General features: G+C 34.2%; 1 protein-coding gene across 6 annotated transcripts in view; it reads right to left on the minus strand.

Annotated features, from left to right (window-relative positions):
* Nucleotides 1-26823, minus strand: part of NAALADL2 (N-acetylated alpha-linked acidic dipeptidase like 2) — a 504243-nt gene that overhangs the window by 118552 nt on the left and 358868 nt on the right. For all 6 annotated transcript variants that reach the window (XM_037406785.1, XM_037406787.1, XM_037406788.1 and 3 more), the window contains 4 exons: nt 21814-21957; nt 12029-12121; nt 7382-7587; nt 5911-6030 (listed from right to left, as the gene is read on the minus strand). In XM_037406785.1, the coding sequence (XP_037262682.1) occupies nt 5911-6030; nt 7382-7587; nt 12029-12121; nt 21814-21957 (563 nt within the window). The remainder of the gene's footprint in view (nt 1-5910; nt 6031-7381; nt 7588-12028; nt 12122-21813; nt 21958-26823) is intronic.

The raw sequence follows: 26823 nt of genomic DNA on the forward strand, positions 1-26823 counted from the left end.
CCTTCCATTCCTCTGACTTCTCAATATGTGACCTGGTTTGGAAATATGAAATAGCGCACAATTTTATGATAAAATATACTGGTAAATCACACAAAAGTCACAGTGCTTCACAAAACATTTTCATGCTTGTCTAAAGAATAATCACAGCTAGAAGACATGCTGAGAGAGTGTGTCAAAGAGCACTCAAAAGCTGCCCATTCTCAGAATATGAGGTTAGCACACTTAGAAAGGTCATCTTACTATCAAAACCCCAGGTATTTAATACTTTTGGCCAGCTTAAATATCTATCAAATTACTTAAAATATTTCACCTTTTTATTATATGACAAATAAATGGTCTGCTTTTCATTATTGAGATGCATTTTTTTCCACACTGATCTGCAAACTAGAAAGTGTGTTGTGCTGCACAAGATTTTAATTATTAACACAAAAGGAACATATTGTTGTAACTGTTGTAAAACAAATGACAGAATGTAGGCTAATTCTAATTTCATTTTGTATTAATGTGTTGTAGATTCTGATTGAAAGATTTTTTTTTTTTCTGGTTATTTTACCCTACACTTCATTTTTGCTCATGCATCTCTTTCCCACGCGCAGTTTGTGTGGTACAGCTTACAGATACTAAGACAACTTCATTCAAGAACATAGTTAATAATGACTAGGAAAATACTGAAGCTTTTCAATAATTTGTGTTTATGTAGACAATGTAAAATATCCTGTCAATCTATCATCTTTCATAAGAACTAGTTTACTTTTAAGCACTCTACATGAAAGGTTTTCTATTGGTAAGAAAATGTCTGCCTATCAACACAAAAAAAAGTCTGTTCCGAAGGGACATAACTAGGAGCAACTAGATGAAATTATGCAAAGGAATATTTAAACAGCATTGAAGTCAACTTTCCTAATATTATAGACTGGGTAAAGTCTCTGGGAGGAAAAGACAATCCCATTACATAGTACAGATTATTACATTAGACAATTTTAATCAGATCAGACAATAGAAGCCTGGAACCAAAATAAGTTCTACAGCAGGTAAGGAATTACTGAAATCTCCCATAATCCAGCACTACATTTAAAGATAATAAAACATCCATAGTTCTTCAATTTTATCTACAATGGCTATCAAAGTTGACATTTATGTTTCAAAACAAACAAAAAACCTGCCGAACATATACATAATTTATGTTTTTAGCAGAAGAACTTAAAATCTGAATTTCATAAAGATAGGGAAGGACATGGAAGGAGAAAGCATGATACGTTAGAAACAAAGACTTCTGGCAGACGTCTAATAAGATCACAGCATAAAAACTAGTTCACTTGCATTCTTCCTTGCTAACAAAACTTTTTTCCCCCACGGTTAACAGCAATAATATTTTTATAATATCAAAATGTATGAGTAAGTTTACATGAATACCCATTGTCTGAATCAGCATTTATTTATTAAATTTGTTTAAATTAAAAGTGAAAAAATATGCAACAGTGGAAAAAGCAACATTTTATCAAAATGGAAGCGTTGTTAGCAAATGCAAAGTACCTGCTTCAACTATAAAAATCAAATCCACCATTAAATGCAATTTTGCTTTTCACACTGGTGAAGCAGCATCTTAATGACTTTAATAATGCTGGTAATGAAGTATTGTCTATATTAGCAGCATCTTTTTAATGTAGTTATGAATCTCTGAGACAGGAGTAAAACAGCATAAACTTCCGATTCTCAAGAGATTTTCTTTTATTTTCAACACAAACACATAAAGTAACAGCAGCAATCAATTGTAACACTAAAAGCAATAATAGGTAAAGACTGAAAAATCATGGGGAATCTATAATCTTTTCTTATATGACATACAACAAGTAATTAAAATAATATTTAATGCTTTTTTTCCTCTTTATAACCTACTAATATATGAGTCTTGGAGATCTGTTATTAAACGCTAAAGGTAAAACAAAATAAATGAGAAACACATAGAAGTCGGAAGAAAATAAGCTGGGCTTAATGTAAGGGCTTTTTTAAAAAAATCAACAAATAACAATAGTAACAAGCATCTATACAGAAATTTATCTTTGGTTCTAGTTCAAAAAGAAAAATAGTTTTCTGTCAATGACACCACCTTTAAATGTAAAGATGTTCTATACCTTTTACTCTATTAATAGAAACAAATACTGATAAATAGTGTGGAACAATAGTTGGTACAGTCATTCCTAATGTTCAACTCATTATTCGATAAATACTATGGAACAAGAGTTGGTACAGCTTTAAATGGTTCTTTAAGAGAAAGGAGCGGTAGGTTTTCCTGTGTTCAGCAATAACAGCAGACAGGGAGTCTGATCAGCAGCGGTCATATAATCAGTTGAAAGAAAACAGTAATGAACTTATGTTTCATAATAACTTTTTTACTTGTGAAATGTTAATTATATAAAAAATCATTAATGGCCTTATTTACAGAGAATGAATGCCAGCATCAAACGAACCCAATTTACCAATGACGCTCTGCCAATGAAGCTGATTCGCTAACTGAGCAAGCAAATTAACAATCATTTTTCCTTACAAAGTAATAGTAGGCAAAAATATAACTTGGCAGTACTTCCCCCTTGTTAATGTGGACACTAATTAACATAGTTATTTTACAAAGATTTGAATTAAATATGCCAAGGTCTCAGAATTGTTTGAATTCCTCTTTGCTTAATTAATCCAAATATTTGAATTAGCTTCTTCATCTAATTTGGTGTTTCAACAAGTATCCCACTGAATCCCACTGATAGGCACATAAAATTATTATTTTCATACTGCTTGTGTAGCTTGCTTTTGAAACCTGTAACTAAAATAAAGATGTACTCCCTTTACATAAAATGTCTTTAAGAAGTCATGGTTTCTGTTAATTAGCCTGGCACTTATCCTATTCTCTGAATGACCACCAGATCTCAAATGTGAGACAGCTCGTAAGGTTTGTGATTTTTCTTTTTATTGGTGTGTCCAGAATATTCACACGAGCTACATTCCAGCTATTTCTTCACAACTTTTCCCACAGTTTCCAGAAATTAATGAAGAAAAGCATTCTGGAAGCTGAAGTGATTAGCAAGTGTGACAAAAAAATATTTTAGAAAAGCCACGTTTACAATGCAGAAAGTAAACACTGTTGTATGCATTTGCCTATCTTAGTTTGCCATTTCTCCACAGGTCTCTTTGAGCTATGGTCCTTACAGCATTCATGGAGCGCTCTGCATTTAGCGTGATTTTGACTTGAGTTTTCTTTCACACGAAAACCTGCAGTTTTTCATTGTTTTCCCTTAAATGCTAACACTTAACCTTTGTAGATATTTATAACAAGTGTTAATTGTCCCTAGGAAAACATTCTTCCTCTGTTTTACTGAGATGGCATACCCACAATTTTAGCACAATGGCGAGCATTGAACAAAACGGAACTCTGTCCTAAGTGTGAATGGTGAGCAGACCATAGTAGCGCCCTCCTCAAACAATTTTTTTTTTTTTTTTATTACTTACTCATACATTTTGATGTTATAAAAAATTGCAACATGTTTAGGAATAGGAGAAAATAATGCAAGCTGGTCCCTTTTGCTGTGGTCTAAAAATGGCAGTATGAGTTTTACCACTGAATCCAATAGTACAGTGCGGTATCTTCCATGTATCCATAAATTAAGGGAAGTTCCTATCCAACTAAACAGGAATGGCTATTTTCTCTTTTCATTTCAAAATTGATTGATATTATGAATTCTAAATTCCTGTTTCACCTTCTTTTCTAACAAGCCTAATTTCAGAGAATTATTCTTACAAATTAAAATGACGCTTGTCTCTCAGTGGACTTCTTAAGCACTTTGCAATCTGTACCTGTTAACAAGAATCTGATGTGAATGGACTCAGAATTTCTTCAAGATGAGATGAGCTCCAAAATATCACATCTTACCCCATTTGCACTATCATAATTTTGATGTAATCTGTAATTACATTGTCTTCTTGGCAAGTGCTGGAAGTAGTATTGATATTCTTTATAAGTAGATCATTCTTCCAGAGAAAATCTTCTAGAGGCATGGCAAACTGTGAGTACCCATGGGAACAAATGAAGATCTGTGCTGGGCTGTTTCATCACTGTCAATACACTTGACATGAATTCAGAAATCCAGCTATCATTTGGAAGCAGCATTTCCTACAAATCTCTTTAATGCCACAAACTGTATAACCGTTGCATTAATTACAAATAATATCCTACAAAAAATAAAACTATACAGATTACCTTGCATGCATTTTGTCATTTTGTTTTTAAATGGGGCTTCAGGGTAAACATGTTGAATGGATACAATCTCAATAATAAAGCCTTAGCCACTAAAGAATCAGAGATGAGATGAAAGATGTTTACTGGGGAAAAAAAAAAAAAAAAAAAAAAGACAGACCTTCCAGTCATGATTTACTGACTGTTAAGTAATTAACTGGTGCAAGGCATGACTGCAAAGAGACGCTGTGTCCATTCATTCTACTGGATAGGATAAAATTTCTATTAGAACAAGAATTAAAAAAACCTTAATAAAGTGATAAATAGATAACAAAGAAAGGGTCTGATGCACAGCTGCAGACAGGTTACAGTTTTCAGATCACTGACATGGATAACATTGTGAAGTCAAAGAAACAAAAAGAAAAAAACTAATAGCTCAAGGACTTAAATGTAATAAATTTGTTCCCTTAAACAGCAAATATATGTTTTCACAGAGATAGGACTGCAAACACTAACAGGTTAGCAAAAGGTTAGCGATCTTTCAGAATAGTATTGTTTGCAAATACAGCAGCTAAAACTTATAATAAACTTTTAATTGACATATCTGTAATGCCTGTAGACTCATATATGTAAATATATATACAATATAAACAATCTTTCACAAAGAAAAGTTTTTTTATCCCTTAAAAGAAATTATTTTGCATTTCATTTTTTCACAATACTTACACAGAATAAACCAAATCTTTTCCACGCAGAATTTACCACCTATTCACTGGACAGGGTAAGAGGTTAAAACATTGCTAAGAAGCAATTTGACTGATACCATTCTACTAACTTAGATGGACAACAATTGCCAACCAAGATCAGTCTTAAACTCCATTTCATTCAACATGCTACTTTAAGCAGTGTTTAGTACCAAATGCTTGAGAGGCAAGTCAACAAAAATCAGAATAACCTAATGGGTATTAGCTTGGCAAATTTATGGAAAAAAAAACCCTAAAAAACATACTTTATGAAAGTAAATTTGAACTCCATTTTATGCATACTACTTTAAACTGTTTTTATCATTTCATATATACCTTATTATTTTAAATTCATTTTAATTATTAATAAATTGGGCAACCTCAGAAATGGCAATGTCATTAGTTTAAAGTCTACGTGCACTTACACCAGCATAACTACAGAGTATTCTGTAGACTCATTACAAAGGTGTAGCTGAGCAGTGAACCTGACATACTTATTTAGACAGTATTTCTTATAGTAAGAGTAATACTCTCCCTGTGTGTCACATTACATCTGGTAAATATATAGTTTAAATGCAAATTGAGAAACAGTCTGGAAACATCAGATTAGGGAGAGAAAAATGTGCTTTGTGCTAAAGAATAAAAAATGTGTTACTTTAAAGTTGCCAAAAGGTGAAAAAGCTATAGGGCATGCAAGTACGGTAACACTTGGTATAATGAGCTGTTGAAATTAAGTTATCCTTTCTAACCTCTTAATACAGCTTGTAATTTTTAAAATAAAATTTACTGTGCTTACTTAGAAAAACCAGTTTATGTGTATTTGTGAGGTTAAAACACTTAAACAAAACAATGTCCACCTGTAGTTATCGAAAACCAGCCAGTGTCAAGGGGGTTAACCAGGTAACCTCATAAACTAGGTGTGAAAGAAAATACTTTATTTCTAACCTCTGCTGCCAGTTGCTGAAGAGAAGGGGATGCAACAGGGTGTAAAGTTGAGTTGCCTCTGACCGGATTATGGAGGCTAATGTAAGCCACAACATTTCTTTGAAGAACTCTCTTGAGATCCTACAACACAAGCAGAGAAATGGTTATTACTATGAATCATTATAATTAAGACCTGTTTTGTTCTTTCAGTTCCTTCTAGGGAAAAATTGCACCCTATGTTTTTGTCCTCTGTGATTCCCTAAGTATTACTTAACTACTACTTCTTACAATATGCTGTTAAGAACTTCAAAGGATATCTTAGTGTTATTTCTCTATACAGCAGAAGTTACAATTCCATTTCACACATCAACTCAACAAAATGCAAACAGGCCTGGGAGGAATTAAAAATGACTACAGTTGTAAGGCCAAAAATGAAAACATTACATACTGTGAAACAACATGATGGCCTTTTAAACTTACGCCTGACAGAAGACAAACTTCAAAAGCAATCACTATCAACAGTTAAATGTACTGAAATTTTTAGAAACCAAATTCAGATTTGAATTGCAAAACTTTCCCAGTGTTTTCACTTTATTATTTTTTAGACTACAAAAGTAGTATGTATAGACTGTTCAAATTATTAACTCATTTTAAAAAAGATCCCCTTTGCCTTCTCAGTAATGAGTTACTCTTTGCATGAAGTGGCTCTTTATATTGAACAGAAGGGGTGTAACACAATTACATCTGATGCAAAGCTGACTTGAAGTGGAACTAAACAAATTTTGCTTCCAGCCTGGATCTTTTCAATTTGATTTTTTCACCCCCTCTTGTTTTTGAAGAATAATCATGTTGGAAGTATGCACCTTCAATGAGAGCTAGCCACTTCTCACACATGATAAAAAAGCAATTAACTCTTCATTTTATCTACTGTTTTAATTCAGCAGCCATGAACCTCTCTGCTAGCGATTCCTTTACTAGCTGAAGTCCCCTATATTCATATATGATCAGCAATACTCTGATGGGGTATTTTCATTCAACAAGCTGATTTCTATTCTGTTGAAATTAAGAACCCAAGGAATTGTCTGTGTCAGAGTGTATCTAACTCCTTAGCACAAATACGTGAAAAGTGAACCAGCACTAGCTATGGAGACACTGAAATATTTATGTAATTAACGTAACCCATAGTACGATTCTCTTCAATCTGCTCTTGATTCAGTTCTCCCAACACTAAGCCCAACAATTAAAAATTAGTAACTGTTGAACCCCCAAGAAGGAGAAAAAGTAACTTGCCTTATCATTATCACACACGCTCTGTTCTACAGGAACTTTCTTTACAGATGTTTTCACTGCATTTGCTATGTAGTGCATGAAAGTATGCAGATGCCCCAGACCAGTTAATGAACCATAATTTCTGTGTGGTAACTTCATACTGTTTTCATGCTTTCAAGAAAAGTAATCAGTATTGCAGTGAGTGCTTCTAAAAATATTTTACCTCTGCCCATTCATATGAACCGATGTTCCCAAATGATGTTCCTCCCCATGAGCAGAAAACAATGGTCCGGTCAGGTCTCCAGCCTCTCTTAACTTTCAGCATCAAGGCTTGTATAAATGCTGTGATGATAGCAGTGCTACTCGCCCATTCTTGTCCACCGTAAGTATTCAGACTGTTGTGATGACTACCAATGATGATGTATCTGTCTGAAAAGAGGGGGCGGGGGGGAGGCACAGGCACGACGGGAGGACAGGGTGGGGAAAGACAAGAGAATCTTATTTTGTCTGGATACTAGCATTAAAAGAATTTTTAAAAACTAAAAGATGAACTGTATAACTGTATTAGTATTCTGTAATGTCAATAATACAACGAAATGCTGTCAACAGAAATTTATATGATCATGTGCAAGACAATCATACAATATAAATACATAAAACTGAATACTACTCAAACATAAACTAGTAAATAAATATACGTCTACACATTCCTCACTTAATCCCTGTGCCCTTGCCTCATTTTTTGTTTATTACTTTCCCTTCTTATAAATTATATATACCATTTTTACAGCCAGGACTTCATCATATAGATAATCTAATAAAGTTCCATGCTCACATTAGAGTGTTACGAAAAATCACAGATGAATAAGCAGGAAACTCTAGCTTCAATACATCTTATAGTCCAAAAAAGCAAACAAAAGGTGTGGTAGTACAATGAGAAACATAGAGAAAATACACAAAGTATTAGTACTCCCTCACCTGGAAGACTGTGTTCAGTGCTCACCACCCTATCTCAAAAAAGACATTGCAGAAACAGCAGTTGAGAAGCTGGTAACCAGTATGGCTATATATCAGGACTTAGACTTCCATGTAAGGAGACACTGAAAAGACCTGGACTGCAGGTTTAGAAAGGAGACATGACAGAGGAATAGAGATAATGAATGATACAGAAACGGTAAGTCAGACCTAGCAACTTTGATGATACTGGAAGAAAGTATTTTATAAAATGAAAAGCAAGAAGTTTCAACCTGAAATACAGAACATGCCTATGGTTATCCAGAAGAAAAAAAAAATGCACTTTTTTTTTTTTGAGAAATTCAATGAAATCTTCATCTCTCAGGGCATAATATAAAATGCAAATACTAACTCTGAAGTGTAAAGAACTTTATTTTATTCCAAAAGGATAATGTGGTATGAAACAACATGAAAGACTGGTGTGACTGATGTGTGTCAGGAAGTCTAAGCAGAGTTATGCTGTATGACTTACTAAACTACTAGACCTTCTGTGTGAGAAGAATTCACAAAGTCTCTTCGAAGGGTTGCTTACTGGTTGTGTTCTGATATTTAGTAAAGTATCTTTCTAGTCCAGACGAGGACATTTGAAGGTGTGCTTTCCATATTTCAGGACACTGATAGAGAACAGAAAAATAGCTATCAAGTGATGCCAGATCCTCAACAAACTCTGGGTATCATTTGGATTCTAAAAAGTGCAAAAAATTTTATTTTCTTTCTTTATGCAAGGAGATTCATTCTTCACTGTTTTCAGTACACTGGAATGCAGTAACACATAGGTGGAAAAATACCCATGTTTTATATTTATACACTCCTCAGTATTTTTGCAGTGACTGCTGCCTAGAAACTATTTCAACTGAAAACCAACATACTTTGATTATAAAACCACTGCCTATGACACTTGACTTTTACTAGTTTTGTTCAACAAAATAAATGGTAACATTGTTTTATACGGAATCAAAAATGCTTTACAAACAGGGGATCTGTTATACACCTACAACACAACATTTTTGGTCAACTGCTTGGGGGGTATAGGATGTAAATGCAAGTTTCTTTCTAAAAGCAGATGTAAAAAATGTAAATCTAAGTGTACATCATAATTCAATATAACAAAATGCAATCTAAATCACATAATTTTGCAATTTGTGTGTTGAATCACAAGGTGTTTAATTATAGGTTGCACTGAAAGTGAAAAACCATAGGATCTTCAACTCAATGTTAGGAACTGGGTGAAAAAAAGAATGTTTTTAGTCTTCTAGGTTGTTAGAAAAAGTGCCACTAAGACAGGGTGATCAGACAGGATCAATGCATGCCCCATCTTATAACCTCTGTTCAGTCTGTGCAGTGTATGTGAAGGGGAGTAGAAAGAGACTTCATGTAAATCAGTATAGGACATTTTGGTGGAGAAGAAAGCTACAAGAAGCAACATACTCTAGGAGACACCAGCTGAACGAACAGGGGTAAAATATAACAGCTGGTGCCTCCTTTGAAATTCTTCATCTTTGTCCATCTTTCCCTCTTGAATAGAGACAATACCCTGAAGCAAATGACTATAGAAAAAGCACAGGAGAAAGGATGTTAATGCTTACAGAGGCAGCGGCTGTCCTTTCTCATAATCATTTGCTGAAGCATGTAGAGAAAGAGATCACATGGTAAGAAAAAAGAGGAAGAAATGACTAGAGATAGAAAAAAATAATCCATCAGATAAATTTTGAAAGTGATAAGGTGGGATAGTGTCCAGGGTAGTGATGGGCTGGACAACAGGGATTTATCATGAAAAAATAGTGATTTATACTGTCTTCTTTTGTTATACATCCCATTTTCAACCATGTCCAATAGACCTACAATATCAGTCATATTTTTTCAGGCTTTAAAATGCTACCTACCATCACATTTCCTCTTCTTGTAAATGTTTTAATATCTTGGTTGGATTTAGGATGCTCATTGTTACTCCTCAGATCAAATTTCAAATAAGATCACCATTACATAGATATGTTTGTGTGTGTGTGTTAGGAGACCTTTAAGCAAAACCAAAAATCCACCCTTGGTGATGCTCTGCAGTCCTTCATTAAGCACTAAAGATAAATTTTGTTTTCTTTCTGCATTTCTGGGAACATAAAGGTGAGTATTTCAGGTGTATAAAACTAGCAAAATGTCATCAAAACAACAAAAGAATCAATGCCATGAAAACATCAAGTATTCAAAACAAGTTGAAAGGGTATGGCTGTAGCGTCAAGCAGGAAGAGCAGAGAAGCAAATGAAGGTTTAACACTGATTCTGTACAAAATGCCTTCCACGGTACATTACATGCTTAACTTGTGCCTACATTAGAAGCCAGTTACTATGGCCCTTGTTCAGCAAGACATTTACAGGACAAACTGTTGGCATCTGCGTAGTGCTGTTGAATGCACTTGATTACATATCCTTACATCCTTAAAGTTAAGCATATACTGGCATACCTTTAACAAGTAGCTTATTAAGGATGCAATAGTAAGATGAAAGATTCAGGTATAGAGAAGATAAAACAATTATTAAACAGAAATGGATGCATGCTTTTTATTATTTGCCTTGCTTCTGTTTCACAGTTCAGTAGACAGTATGTCTAAACATGGCAGTTTCTGCCTTTCAAATTCCATGACAGCTATTTGCAAAACATTAGCAAATATAGACTAGTAACTTCAAATTCATGAAGGAAATTAAGTCCTTTATTAAAATTAAATTCATTGTGCTAATCGCTTTCTGTGTTGGTTAAAATAAATAATGTTCTGGTGAAAAGTACAGCATTCAGCAGACAAATGACAAAACTGAGTCATTATTTCACTAACAGGAATAAAATATTCTCCACCTCCTTTATTCCATCACTTAAAATATCAAATGATTGGTCCATCTCCCTAAACTTTTCCTCTGAACCTAATAAAAGAGTATCAATTAAGCTAAATGTGATAATGTTTTGATGACAATACCATCTGTACGTTAAGAATTGGACTGGGTCTACAACATTTTGTATCATGTAAGTACCCAGCAACAGTGTTCATTCATGTTGCAGACAGCCTATAACTTTCAGGCAAACTCACCTGCAGACAGAGTAAGCTCAAAATGATCTTCATTCCTATGAGGTCCTGTTTATTGTATTATCTACATACACCATCAAAGGAGGGAGGGGGTTTGTGGTTTATGTCACAGTTGCACTTTGAATCTTATTGTTTAATTCTTAGACATATAGAATACTAATTATTATTCATGGACTTGTATAAAAGAAGTTTAAGGCACAATTGTAACACAAAATAAGGTTGAAGCAAGTGTGATTAAGAATTTAATCACAGATTTTTGTACATTCTAATAACATTTGATATTAGCTCCTTAACTAAGCCAGAGATCACGGTGCCCTACACTTATGTTTCAGTAAGACACTTGAATTAGGTAGGGATGTTCTGGACTTGAAGCACAGAGGGTTTTTTATCTCAAAATTCTCCTAACATTAGAAAAAAATCAAAACATTTTCTAAAGTTTTACAGACAGCTTGTATATTAATTCAAATAACACAATACAGTAGACCCGAAAATGAAAACCACCAACTCATTTTCTTGGTATAAAATACTAATACTCTGTATGGGCTACATTTAATTCCTGCTTGTTGTGTAAAAATATGCTTATTGTAACTATAATAGCCCTTTGAGCTCACTCTGTTTAACCCTTATGTTCTATTTTGTTGTAAGTCAAATCACAAAACAACCATAACAAAGGCTGTCTCCTTCCACTGCATTAGTGCCTTATCTGGCAAAAGAGACTCCTGAGCCCAGCTATGACTCCCAACCACTATAAAACAAGTATCTGATACAAATGATGAAGGGCTATTTACCTGGAAATACTGTTCCTTTTAAATATCCAATAACGTTAGATATTGTCTTGTAAGTTGAGACTGACTGAATATTCAAACTGATTACTTTTTTGCCTGTTGCAAGATAAAAAGAGAGAAAAAGAAAAAGAAAATGTTAAACTTGTTTATCCAGCCAAGAAATTTACAGGCCACAGATATAAATTCCCCAAACGTAAAAAAAAAACCAAAAAACAACAAAAAAAAATCCCAAACAAAACCCCCACAAAAAACAAACAACATAAAAAGAAGTAAAAACAAAGGGGAAAAAAAGATAATGAGAGGAATCAGAGATTGAAACGTGAAATATTACATTATTTTCTTAGTCTCACTTAAACAGCGGGGTTTAAACCTGGAATCTCCAAAGCGATCTTTACTCCTTGAGTTAAAAGATCATTCAATTCACCCAGTAAATGCTGCTAGAATACAACAGAAAAAAAAAATAATTAAAAAGACTAGGAATTTCCTAATTCTGTGACACAGAAATTTGTCTTAATCGTTATAGCTTTTTCCTCATCTAATCCTTTGCCCAGGTCAATCTTTCAGTAACACTCAAAATCATACCTGATTTCTATTACATGATTCTACAGAACCCCTGCTACTAAATCAGATGGAAGAGTTAGACCCTGCATTACTAACGACTTTGCCAGCACAGCCTTTGGTGATAGACTTGTGAACTGATACCAACAGAAGAAAGCTTTTTTTCGGCTTAGCTGGTATCAACTGAAGAAACGGTGTAAATAGAAAGGCTGAAAAATTCCAAACCCTGCTAAAATGTAAGGGGTTGGTCAGTATAGCTAGGCCAGTTGAGACTGTAGTACAGGATAAAGCCAGAAAAAAGTAACTAAGTAAAATAGCTTAACAAAATTAGTTAACTGTTCTTTGCTGAGAATTACTGCCATTCCCTCTGTCCCTCATGTGGGACACACTAACCATGTTAACTCTTGCAGTCTGTGGCAATGGAAACAAAACAAGGACTGGGAGCTGCCAATACCTTTAAAATGTTTCATTTGCATTATAACAGGCTGTATTAACATTCATATCATCTGAAAGGTCATAACTTCTATCTAAGCAAAGTGAAAATGTCTTTGCTCTAACTTAAATGCTAGCAATTGTCTGACAATAACCACTGTGCCATCCTAGACCTAGACCCCAAGTACTGCACCACCCCCAGGACAGACCCGTGTTTAAAGGCATCTTTGAGCCAGAATTCCTTCAATGTTTATATCCCAACTGTCAGAGACCAAAATGAAAATATTCCATGGATCATTTTGCTCTCTATCTCCCAGGCTATTATCCTCCCACAGATGTATTTCTAAGAGTTTGTTTCCTGAGATGTACGGAATATGCAAGCAGGGAGTTTACTGCAACATGTAAAAGAAAAACAATACTGTTCTTCAGGGTTCATTTGCTGGTGCTTCATCTGGTAAATATGCTTTAAAATTCTCTTAAAATAAAATCCAATATATTTTCATTCACTAGTCTTTATTGATATTTGAAAAAAAAGCAAGCCAACTGTTAGGATCTTTCCTTGTTTTAAAAAGGCATACTTGTAATATTTATTCTACTTTTTACTCAGAGGAAACCCTCTCTGTAATCAATAGATGTATCCTTTATGTGACAGCTCTGGTTTTGCTAGAACACAACAGTAAAGAAGATGCAAGTCAAGCATAGTTAATTAAAATTACACCAAACCACACTATTTTGCAATAACCCATAACAGTAAGTTAATATTTTGATCTGTCATGCCTATGCTGGGGTTTGAGTTGTAACTAACTTTGCCCTTCTGATGTAAATGACCATAAGGTTTATTAACGCCATATGATGATGAATGCTGTTTGTTCTATAAATCTACAGGTATTACTCTGGATTTTTTTTTAAATATTTCATTAAGATAAATTAAATCCAAAAGGGTTTCCAGCACTGTACTATCATTAATATTCTCTCTCTTTTTTTTTAAACAATGTGAAAACAGCTCATAGAAGCTGTTGATTAAGCAATTTATGTTTAATCTACACTATTCAAGTAACTTCTTGCTGCTGTTTCTCACCTATAACCATTCTAGAGCCAATTTACTCTGTTTAAAAAAAAAAAAAAAAAAAAAAAAAAAAAAAAAGATTTTCAATCCAAAACTGATTTCCTTTCCTTTTCTAACCTTTCAACACTTTAGATAGACGTTTCTTCAGGCCCCATTTAAGACAAAAAGTAGATAAATCCTTTTGAAGACAACCGATTTAACTGTTTTTCCTAAATCGACATCAGCTATCCAGTCTTCAACTGACAATAAAGAAACAGAAAATTAACTTCTGGCAAAACACATATTCTGGAATCAGATATTAGAGTTAATAGTCATGTAACAGTAGTCAGCTTAAAGTGACTTGGGCTTAAAGGCTTAGTACACCAGATGAAAAGGCTGAAAGTACTCTTTGGAGTATATAGCAGAAATGAAATTTAATCTCCTTTAAACAGTTCTGACAACAAACCTCTCTTCCTAATGCTATATTTTAAAGATCTTGACAACATTCTTTTTTCTGTATTCTTTGGAAAACTATGAGGGAGCTTTAGCTTAACATTATTAAGGATACACTTTGAGTTTATGTATACCAAAAGCTGCTTCTGAAATAGAAAAACTGAAAAATATTTGTTTTCAGTATTTTTGATTTATTTCTTTTTTTTTTTTTACTTGAAATCTGCAAATTACCTGATACCAAGTGTCTACCTTCTCCTCTCACAATTACAATTATTTTTTTTTTTTTTAGAAATGCAGGGTTATTTCTCACTCATTTAACTGACAGTTTTAGAACTTCAGATGAGCAAAACCCTACTACTTTTAGCCTGTAAAATGAGTTATAATTTCTTTTTGTTTTGTTTTTAACCTTATCCCAAGCTCATACCGACATAGAGGACTATAAGTTTAAGTCTAATTTTCAAACACGTCGTTTAAATTCCTGGATCCTGATCATACTAAACACCTATAACCAGACTGTTTTCTGAGCATTCCTTTGAGTCCTAGACTTTAAAAAGCATCATTAGGTACTCAGATTTGAAAATAGAACTAATTTTACAGGATTTTTGCTACTCATATACAAAAATTTCCCTACATGCACATTTAACTCCAGTATAGATGCATCAGGTACTAACTTTATTTGTGCACTTTGATAACACAGATCTTGGATAAAGAAAGTTATTTTAGAAGATTACAGAAACAGGACATACTGAATAACTTCAACTAACTCTTTTTACCATGAATGTAATTCCTGCTGAAATCAACATTAACCACACCTGAATAAAAAATATTGGTTTGAAATCACAATTAAGGTAAAGCTTTCAAACATCATCAAACATCCATGGTCATGTTACTTCAGGCTCACTAATTCAGCTGAGGTATTCAGGATTAAGTTACATTCAATAGATTTCTTGTTCCAGTCATTCAAAAATCTTATGTCAGAGTCTAAGAATTCGACTGCTACCTTTTTGAGCAAACACTACCAAGATTTTAAGATACCCCCGAAAGCTAATAATTTGTTTTGATAATGAAAGCTACAGTTTTCATAAAGTTATTTGCCCCAAGATCTGAGGATTTAAAGTAATATCAAATATCACAGAACATGATGATACAGTAAAAACTAAGTACATTCAGTGTAGAAACACCATAAGCTATTTACATATAATGAAAATCAAACATTCATATTTGATAGCTAATACTGTAAGGAATAATATGGACTGTTATGTAATATTTGGAATACTCTGTTAAATACACTGATATTATAAGTACACATTAAAACATGCTTAACAGTAGAGTTTGTTGTAATTTGAAACAAATGCTTTCTTAGACATTTTCTACAATAACTGAGTAAATTTCCTAACTACGACTACTACCATTAGACTGCCAAGTTAGTGGCAGATTTTGAAAACTTAGTGGACTGTGAAAAATGTATTTCAGTTACTTCTGAGTGTTTCATCGTGACAATTTGAGGGCATAACCTTATCTACTCGACATTTCATATCAGTTTTCAATTAAGTTTAAACATAGGACTTTAAATGAAGCAATGCAATCATCAGAGGCATTTACATAACAATATAACTTCCATACCAAAAATACTATATGCAACATAACTACATACTTACAAAAGGAAATAAAATTATAAAACAGCATATGCTTAATAATTTGTAATTATTTCTGAAAAAATATTGTGCAACACTATCAAATTGCATATGCAAAAATCAATACTGAATCTACAACAATTTACAGTATTACTGAATTATAAAATTATCGTAAAACTCTTAGACATACATCCCCGTAATCAAAAGGTTTTAGTTCTTTTTTTGTTGTTGTTGGGATTTTTGGTTTTGAGATTCATTCTCACTGAAATCTAGTATCCCTAATTTTTTTTACTACTAGATTTCTATTTGATTAACCAACTTAGGTCCCGAGCCCTCAATCCCAATCTTGGTCTGAAAAGATTAATGAATAAACTTTTTGCTATTTGTTCATCTTTTCTGACCTACAATAAAGCACCCAACAATAAATCTATTTAGACAAAAAGCTTTTGAAAATAAGTAATGTATGGAATACATTCCTTTAAGGAGTCTCTGAACTGGGATGACCTAATGAAGAATAAATTTGTCAAGCTCAGTATCAAAAGATAGCTATGAATTTTGAGATTACTTCGTATTGTATAGTTGAATTTCATGATCTCACACTATTTTGAGAGATTCTTTACCTGCTTTACAGCAATCAAAAGCAAAGCATCACCCAGAAGAATAGTGACACAGTACAGAATTCTGAAAATAAATTTTAATCAGCTACAATTCTGGCAGAAAAACTCTTGAGGCTTCAGGTAGGAGTAGAGAGAAGATAAATAAAAATGCTTCACAGTGTTGATGCTTAATTCTTTTCATTAACTTCTATTTAAAAAGAGAACAGAATTTAAAGCAATCACAAAAAGAAAATCCAGAAGTCTTAGTATAAATGTTCACGAATTTTCTTGAACATACACTTCTTTACAATGCCAGTAAGCAGTATCTGCAGAACATCATTATATTTCTATTGTTATGTACAATGAATTCAAATTTGGTAGATACAGTAACACGCGCTGCCACACAATATGCTGGCATCTTTCTGCATTTGTCTTCTTGGATTTGTGTTTAGCATAGTGCAAATACTCAGAAATTATGTGATTGTTTGCATGTCGGTATCATAGTGTATGATGGCACAGCCAGAATGTAAATATGGTGGTACTCCTTTTCTCTGATGGGTAGCAAGCTACGAAGGAGAAACACATATAGCAACATCACAAGGATGTAGCCCAACAGGAAGGTTTGGGTATCCTTTATCTTTTCATGCCCTTCCTCCAACTGAAGACAGGCTTGATTTGCACTAGTGCAGCACTTGGCAGAGAACTTTATTTGTTTTGGATGATGACTGTGTAACATGGAAACTAAAGGACTCTTCCAATTATTCCTTTTGTATAATTAATGATTCAAATTTCACATAATCAGAGCTGGCTATAAAACTCAGCATAGTGACCATCTGACATGCGGAACTGTAAAAAATAAATGTTCAAAGTCTTGCAAAATATATTCTTTATGTTATGCTGCAAACCTTTTCAGTAACAGTCACTTCTGGTTATCTGTTCCACTCTCACCTTTTCCAGTAAAGGATGTGGATTTGTTTGCAGCGTACAATAAGGTTTTGCATTGCAGTCATTAAGATGATTCAGTATTAATCAATGACTGTATTTTGTAGGCTAAAAAAGGTTACAAAAGATCAAATGATTCTACCTAAAAAGCATTTTGATTAGAGTAATTTTACTGGCTATAGCAGAATGCTGTGAGTCTTTGTATACCTGGCTCTATTATTCACATAGTGTTTGATATAATGCAAGTTACTTAAACTATTCATGATTTAGGTTTACTATTTTAGAATTTAAAACATATATATATATATATATAAACACCTACTTCACATCAAAAGGCAGTAATAGCTCATAAGAGATGGGATCTTCTGTGTATGTTTACTGATAATTTCTGAAACAATACACCCTTAATTATATAGATTGATCCAGACTAAGAGAAAAATAGGGTTGGATTTAAACATCAGTTGCTAAAGAAACTTAGCAGGCTTTAAGGAAGACCTGGGCATGAATGCTTGCATTATGCTTCCTGTAATTTCAGTTAGAATGCTCAAGCACACTAGTCAGACAAACTGGCCATCTACCCGTCATCTCCAAGTGACCAACACCATACATGTGAGAAGAATGTTAAGAATAGGATGAGCAGACAGTGATTCTTTCTAAGACACTGTTGTGTCCTCCAGTGACTTGAAAGCTACTTAGCCAAGGGGAGGTGGGGGGCAGGCAGGGCTGCCTATGTGTTTAAAATCTTCTGATTGCTATCGTGCTTTTTCTCTCTCCACCCCCCGCCCCCCAGTAAATTTTCAAGTAGCCCTTTTTGACTCATATAAAATTTTAGTATGCATAATATCCTGTGGCTGAAGAGGGAGCCTCCCATCACAAATCCCTATCTCCACTGTTGACTACCTCTGTCTCCACTGTTAAAAACAATTTTTATTTTACTTATTGTTTCCTAGAATCTCAAACAGCTACTTAACCATGTGAACACATTTCCTCATATACTATGATGTCAGCTGGGAACCTTTCAGACAACATTCCCTTGATCTCCCTGTTTACAAATCTGGCAACTGAAATTCCTCAGGGTTCCATTCAATCTATGAAAAATACAGCACCTTTTTCCTTATATACCATACGACAATGGAAGCCTTGTGATCATGCAAGTTGACCTGTGAAATTCTCAGGTCTGTCCTTCTGCCACAGACAGCTAGAAACTGATCTCTAGTGAAATCCTAGATCTTTCCCATCTTTATCTTCTCAGATATAAATCATACAAGTATGAAAAGTGACACAAGCAGAAAAATAAACCATATATCTCTAGGGTTTTTAATTACCAGACTTCCAGGCTATGAGGCTTTCCATTTAACACCAAAGTATATGGTCAGCAGTGATGAAAAACACTTTGTAAATTAAACTCTGCTAGACAGATAGATTTACTTTAAATACTCAACAGATTCATTGAAAAGGAATGATTTGCAACTGGCAGGTAACTTAACAAACAAGAAAGAATATTACAACACAGCAGGACTTTCTTCATTTATGTTTATAGGAGTGCTTTAGTTCTACAGCAATCTTCACAATGTTCTAGCAAATATCCTAGTAATAATCTGTGTAAAAAAAAACAAAAACAAAACCAAAAAACCAAAGCTTCAGAAATATATAGCTTCTTTATAAAACTTCACTCAAACTCCTACTAATTGACCATTTTGGGGGAAAAAGTTCATGGGAGCACAGAATTTAAGATTAATGAGGATTAACAATGATGCACCATACTAAACAAAAAGCAAATCTAATTACTAACTTCCACTAACACAAAACTAATAACTAACTTCAATTCTACTGTTTGCTTTGTAGGTACTAAGCATTCGCTATATCTCAGATGTTTCTCTCCGTATCCTCCCACTCCCTCTGTCACATTATGTCTCTTGAAAACTGCAAGGCTAAGGATAAAAAGAGGCAATGTGAGAAAACTATATATAAATGTTTAATCGTTACTGATGAATCTGCTGTTCAGCTTTTTGAAACATACTGATGAGAGAATGATGATCATTTTATTCTAACAAATTTTAAGCCAACCAATCATCTGAATTGCTCATTCACCTCTTTTGACAGATAAGTGATGAGTTCTATGTCAGAAGTGAAATCTCTCTCTTAAGCTTCTTCAAATCAACAGGAAGACTGCAAATTCAGCCTTCAGGGGTCTCATATGCATTGCTCTGTTCAGCATTTTCTCTTTAGCTGTTATTATTATTAGTTATACAAGTTTTCTTATCATCAGACCCATCTTTTATCTCTTCCATTAAGGCTGCTACTGAACACTAAAGCACACTATATGCTCTAGCTTATCTATAGTTTCTCATCATTATTTCAAGGCAAAATATATCATAATGCATTATAGAATTATGCAAGGCTTCTTATTATAGACCCTACTTGCTCAATAAACTAAGATTTTTCTACAAATTCCCATGTGGATAACAGTGGTTCATAAGCTTTACATCAAATCAGACACAAGCAGTTGTGTTCACCCAGAGTAAGCTAGACATGGATTGGCTCTTACAAGACTGCTAGTTTGGAATATTTTTTTTTCCATAAATTTTCCACCACACAGAATTCCTGCCTTCTAAGGGAAATAAAACAGACATGCCACACCTGTCACAGAAGCAGAAAAAGCTACAATTTAGGTGATCCTGTCCTGCAGCCTCCACACAAAGCTTTTTGAGAAACAGACAGTGCAGCCTTTTCTCTTTCTAAAATTAGCATCATTTGCCAGCCCAAACTCATGCTTTCCTTCAGGCACTTCAGCTGTTGAAAATTTGTACAATACTAGCAAGCTTCACACATCCTATCTGGAACGGTTAAGCACTTGTTCCTTCCAGTACGACCTCTTCCTGCTTATATAGTCTGTATCTACTGGTTTTGAGGCAAATCAGTTCATCTTTAAAGTACCTCATTAGCTATGCATGGAGAGCAATACCCCTGTCTAAATACAACAGCTTAAGCCATGAAGCGTGAGGTCTTTCTGCCTTTCTTTTTACTCTATATAAATAAAAATGCTAACACAAATAATAAAACTAATCTACCTTTTGTTATTGCTTGTTGTACTGTATTCCTATTCCACAATAACTTTCCAAAAGCAATAAACAAGCGATACAGCACATATGTGATAGTACAGTGGTTGCCCTTGAAGTTTGCTTTTACTATTATCGCTGTATTTATCGCAGGACTCAGTGACTAACTTAATTTGCCTCTCCCCTTCCAAGATCACTGCTTCAAATCAATTAATTTAAAAAGACATTATAATAAAACATGCCATTTATTCTACATTTTTTTCTGCTGAAAGATAGACTAGCACAAAACAAAAATGAGGACAGAGTTATTGTTTAGACAAACATCTCATCTCCAGCATTATCTGGAAGGTGCTCATTGAAACACCATGCAGCATCTTTGCTGGAAGACTGTATTCTCACTTCCCCCGCACCCATCAGCAGTCAAGCAGTAATCTGTATGACTTTACTAATGACATTATCTTCAAAGAGATTCTCTGACTGCATTCTTTCCTTACATATAGTTCTATTCAAGGTACTTTGTTCTCGTCATGATGACTGTTTTCCTGGTGAAACTTGGAGGAAAAGGTGCCTGAAAGTTCAGTCAACAATATATTGCTTATTCCATAGCATATACAAATTAAGGAAAACAGAAAGACATGTCACTGTTTAGAATTAAAGTATTATTATGCCGGAGGTAGAAAAAAAGACACAAAATAACTTCAATACCACTACTGCTCCCTTAACATCAAAAATCACATTCTTAGTAGTACAAGGCCTAACAAACCATACTGCAGAAAAATCTCCCTAGTGATGGTATCTAGATAGAAGTTTTTTAAAGTGAATATTAAGAATTAGAGCTTAATGCTTTATACTAAGAGTCTTTTTTTTTTTTTTTTTTAAACCAAACCTTCCATCTATCAGATTTTGGAAGCATAATTTTTAGATTGTTCATAGCCCTTTCTAGAAATCAGCTAAGCAAAACATATTTGCCATCAGATAAACCTATTATGTATATGGTTATAGAAAATGGATTTGGAGTCATTGAGGAACACTTCATAGCTAGAAGAAAAGATCATTTGAAAAGGATTACCTGTTGCTGGCAGCTGGAGGGGTATACAACTATCTTTTTGGGCAGTGTCCTCAGGTAAGGAAACGAGTTTTTTGGCAAGCACTGCAGAAATTGGTTGTACTAACAGTGTTGTGAGGTTTAGTCGATTTTGTCTGTAGCTTCCATCTTAAAAGACAGAAAGAAAAGAGCAATTTAGTAAATGAAAATTTGTCTTCTGCATAAACCAACCAAACAAACAAAAAAGTAAATATCTACAATACATCTTAGAACAATTGATTTAGACAAGCAGCCATTATTTTTACTTCCCTTACTGAAAAAAACAAAACATTAAAACAACCCTCTTCAAGAACACGTGCCACAAAATCACATGTACATCTTACAGTATTTGGGGAATAGTTCCAAAGGAAAGAAACTGTCAAAGAGTCCAAGCGGATATTAGATTGTATGTGACTTAAACACAACAAAGTAAATTGGTGCGTAGTTAAAGGAATCAATGAAAAATAGAATTACCGATCAGCAATAACTTTCAAATTCAAGTAAGAACTGAACGCACCCTTTCAGGGAAGAGCAGGCATTTAAATTGTCTGAAATCATACATAACTATCTGTCTGCACTGAACGATGCTACTACTGATGAGGCTGTTCATTTTGCTAGGGACGCCAACATGTTTAAATTCTACAGAAGCTGTACTACTTAGCAATAAAACTGTTCAAGGGGCGAGCATCATACAAACAAGATTTCATGAGAACTTTGACAAGAAACACACCACTAAGGATGCATGTTGATGATACACTGGCAATTAGATGTGTTTCCTTGCATATACCAAAAAGCCGGAAAATTTTAATATATCACTTCCTCTTTTAAAGAATACAATTTGATCATTGCATTGACTCAAAGTGGGTTCAAGGCACCTAAGGTGACTATGATTTATTTTATATTACAAATATATGTATTTATTTATATAAAAAAATATATATTTACAAGGTGACTATAATTTGTTCTGTGATGGACAGTTGAAGGCTCGGCTGAAGGAGGTCTGGAATAAGAGTGTACTAAACAGACAGACATGTCTCATTTATCAGAATACTTTACTCACAATTTTAACATCTTAAGAAGTCACAGCACAAACCTCACAGAATCAGCAGATTAATGCATATTTTTAAATCTCTCCTTAACTGAAAACATCCTGAATTTCCATACGCGTGACTGTCCAACATTTACGTGTGGGACGTTTTTTGATGAGATAATGGGATATTTTGGGAGACCAACTAGAAAAAAAAAAAAAAAAAAAAAAAAGGCAAACTCTGCACATGGAAATGCTCTAAAGCACTTCAGGACAAAACAGTCAACTTTTTCTCAACTATTTCAGATGGCCTAATAAAGGCATCACCTCTTCCCATGGGAAGCAATAATACTTTTGCAGATGACAAGCCCACCATGGAAAACGAGGAGGAGGTTCATAGCACATGGCAGAAACATCTCCAGAACAACCTGCAAAACTCTAAAAACCTTGCAATATACCTGCCCACACAGCATCTTTTCCAAACTTCCAACTAGAGATTCAGAATAAAAGGCCTCTCCGTGAGACCTATATGAAACAAATACCACATTTTCTGCTGACATGGAGTTCTTCACAATCAGAAGGCACCCTTTACATTCTGTGTGACTACAGTTACAAAGGGAAGAAGCTATCAGAAATCAGCTGCACACGTTCTACAAATTGTTTCTTATAAAATTACTATTAGGAGCATCGTTACTGAGCCACAATGTAAAAAAAACCCCACACATCCTCCCTTTTTTTTTTTTTTCTTTCGTCTTAATATTTGTGCTCAAAGCTCCTGAGACTTCTCGCAGTATGTTCTTAATCATAATAGAAAAATTGACCAAGGCTATAACATTTAATTATGGAAGGGGGAAAAAAAAGAAAAAAAAAACAAAAAGAAGAGTTGTTCAGCTCTAATACGCAGTGGAACTTTATCAATGTTTCCTTTGAAAGAATCAGACAAATTACAGAATCAGACAATTAAAAATTATTAAGTGGAAAGGTGTAACTGGTTCAAACATAGTAATTTAGAAAAAACCTCCTGCCTTATCAAAGTTGGGCGGGGCTGAAAATATCCCTGAAAGCTGTTACTTCAGTAAATTGATGGTAAAATCAGTTTACTCAAGCTTTGAGTGTTTCTGGAATCAAAAAGCATCCTAAAATGTCCATCAGAGATCTGTAACTGAGACATTATTTTCTGTCTATTGTTTGTCAAACTGGATTACAGGAGCAATGAAGCTCAAAATGTTGCAAATGAAAATCATCTCTCCTTTCTCCATTTACCCACAATTTGAGCTTCACACCTGAGTAAACTGTGAAAGATACGCTTCTGAGAACAATCTACAGGAGAAAATCTCCCATGTTTAGAAATGAATAATTTCACAATATAAGATGGAATTTGAAGTATGGAACAACACACCACCACCACCACCCACCACCACTGGAAAAAAAAAAAAAAATCTAGAAAAGGAGACTCGAGTTATCTGGAAAAAAAACCCCAACACTTTCTGATAGGAGGAATTCATAAGGACTTGCCTAGGCAAGTGGTAAAAGCTCTACAACGGAAATATTTTTGAAGAAAAAGTTAAACAAGCATCTGTCAGGAATGTCATAGATATGGTTGATCCCTCCCTGAGGGAGGGTGCTAGATTAGATGACCTCTTGACATCTTTTCCAGGCCTGATTTCGATATGATTCTCAACTGAACTTCCTAAATTATTTACAAAAAAACCCCAGTATTGGAATCAGTAATAAAAAAATGCTTTAAGAAAAAAATAAAGTGTTTCTTTCCCTCTGCCAACCCTTTATTAGTTGCTATGAGAGTACTTTTTTAGGAGACTGAGGAAAGCCATCTGCATCATGATCAGGATTCAAAAGCAAAAGATTCAAGACCAATCTCCCCAGTAAAACACAGTGCACATTGAAAAATCTGGAGGTTTCCAGGGCTACTGGTTAAAGCACAATTATTCAGTGCTTAAATACTCATGGGCTTGATGCTGTCCAACTGCAAAACAGTGCAGTGCAACTTCACAACGAAACCAAGGTATAGAAAGAACTTTGCGAGATTCTTGCTTGCTCCATCCCTGCTTGGATGCCAAACTCCTTGGAGCCCATAGTGCTTTAAGGATCTGTGAGCACAACAAATGCCTTAAGAATAATTTAAGTTTGACATTTTACTTGTAATGAAATTTAGTTTTATAGCATGGAAATCTTCCAAGAAACAGAATTGCTTCGTCTATGCAAGTCTAACAATCTAACCGTGCCAGACCTAAAACCACTATTAATTTAAGAAAGACTCTAGAGAACATAATGGAACGCAGGAAGAAACAAGTGCTAATTAATTATTAAGTTAATTTTAGGAGCACAAAAAGAGGCAATCTTTAGAAAGCTTCTGCATAGAAAGTGATGACCACATTTCTATTTTTGCAGCGCCTGTGTTTTGTGCTTTCTTTTTCAATGCATGCACAAACCTTGAGCATCAGTTTCCACACTGCTCAGTTGGGGATGCACACTTGTAACCTAGCACTTCATAGCATTTTATCACTTAACTTACTGGTATTGGCAAGACGTCCTGAGATTTCTGAAAAATTTTTAATGGGATAACTTAAAGTAATACTTGTGTACCATATGCCACTCAATTCTTGATTGAAGTACAATTTTATTGATGTTTCAATGACTTTTGTCAAGGCTGAAAAGTCTGAGGCACATGAAACAGAAGAGAGTCACAATGTCATACATCTCTAGTCAAAATAATATTGCTTTACCAACAGCTTATTCAGTATTGTGCAACAAAGCTTTTATATATTTTTCTTTACAAAGTCTGTGCTATAAGAATCAACTTTCTGTTCATTTTATTTAAATTCCAGATTCAGAGAAAGATTGGACAGAATAATGTGTTTCATTGTTATCTGTTTATTAAAGCCATCCTCTTCCAGGATCTGACAAAACAAAAAGTTAATAGATAAAACTGTCTAAAATATTTACTGATGAAATTCATTAAAATAATTCTTTATATGACCTAAAATACTATTTTAATGATGTCCCCCTCAAAATATGGGAAAAGAGTAGAGTCTGACTGAACAGTGAACCATAATTGTACATACCTAAATCTTTGACTTTCTGCTGCATTAATAATAGAGCAGTATTAGTTTTGAAATATCTGAAGTAAATGGCTCATTAATTTTTCACCTTAAGCCTAATAGAAATTTGACAAACAGTTTTATGCTGAGAACAGACACTCCAAACAGGACTTCACAGCACACAATGAGAATAAATTAGAGCATGAAAAACAAAATGAAGTGCATTTGGTCAAACAAGATGGTTCTGTCATTCAACTGCCTGAAGTGAAGAGTTAGTTCAATGCATTTCTGTGAAAGAGGGATTCTTCCATTTATACATTTCCAGCATATATTCCAAACTCTCTTTTATCAGCACTTGATCTTGTATTAACCATGACAAAACCAAAACGTTTAAACTGACACATCACAGACATTTTATTATTTACGCTTTGAACTTCCATACAACTTGCCCTCCAACTTTGTTGATACACTCAATAGTTGTTAGGCTTCCACTGGTTCTCATGAAGCTAGTCACAATGATTTCTTTATACTTCCCTGCAAAAGCAGTTTATCTATGATTTTCCTGACTTAGATCTAATCACATACCCAGACTGAAAGGGACTGTGCAGTGCCTATTACAGGGAGACTCCGCCAGCTGGTTGGTGGCTTTAGGTACTAAAACCACATCACTACTGTTAATCATAGTAATTCTGCTACACAGCAGCTATTTTGTAACATCTTCAGCTACAGCTGCTCACAATACTATGAGCAGCATTTTTAAGACAGACTGGACTTTTCCTACTCAAAACTCAGCCTTCAATTAAGCCTTCACACTACCAATTAATACTGCTAGACAAGGTTTGCACTGTCACGTTGGTGCATTATACATCAAGACTTTGTTTTTTTTTGTTGCTGCTGGTTTTGCACATT

This window comes from Falco rusticolus, chromosome 13 (assembly GCF_015220075.1).
Source record: "Falco rusticolus isolate bFalRus1 chromosome 13, bFalRus1.pri, whole genome shotgun sequence".
In the NCBI taxonomy this organism is placed as follows: Eukaryota; Metazoa; Chordata; class Aves; order Falconiformes; family Falconidae; genus Falco; species Falco rusticolus.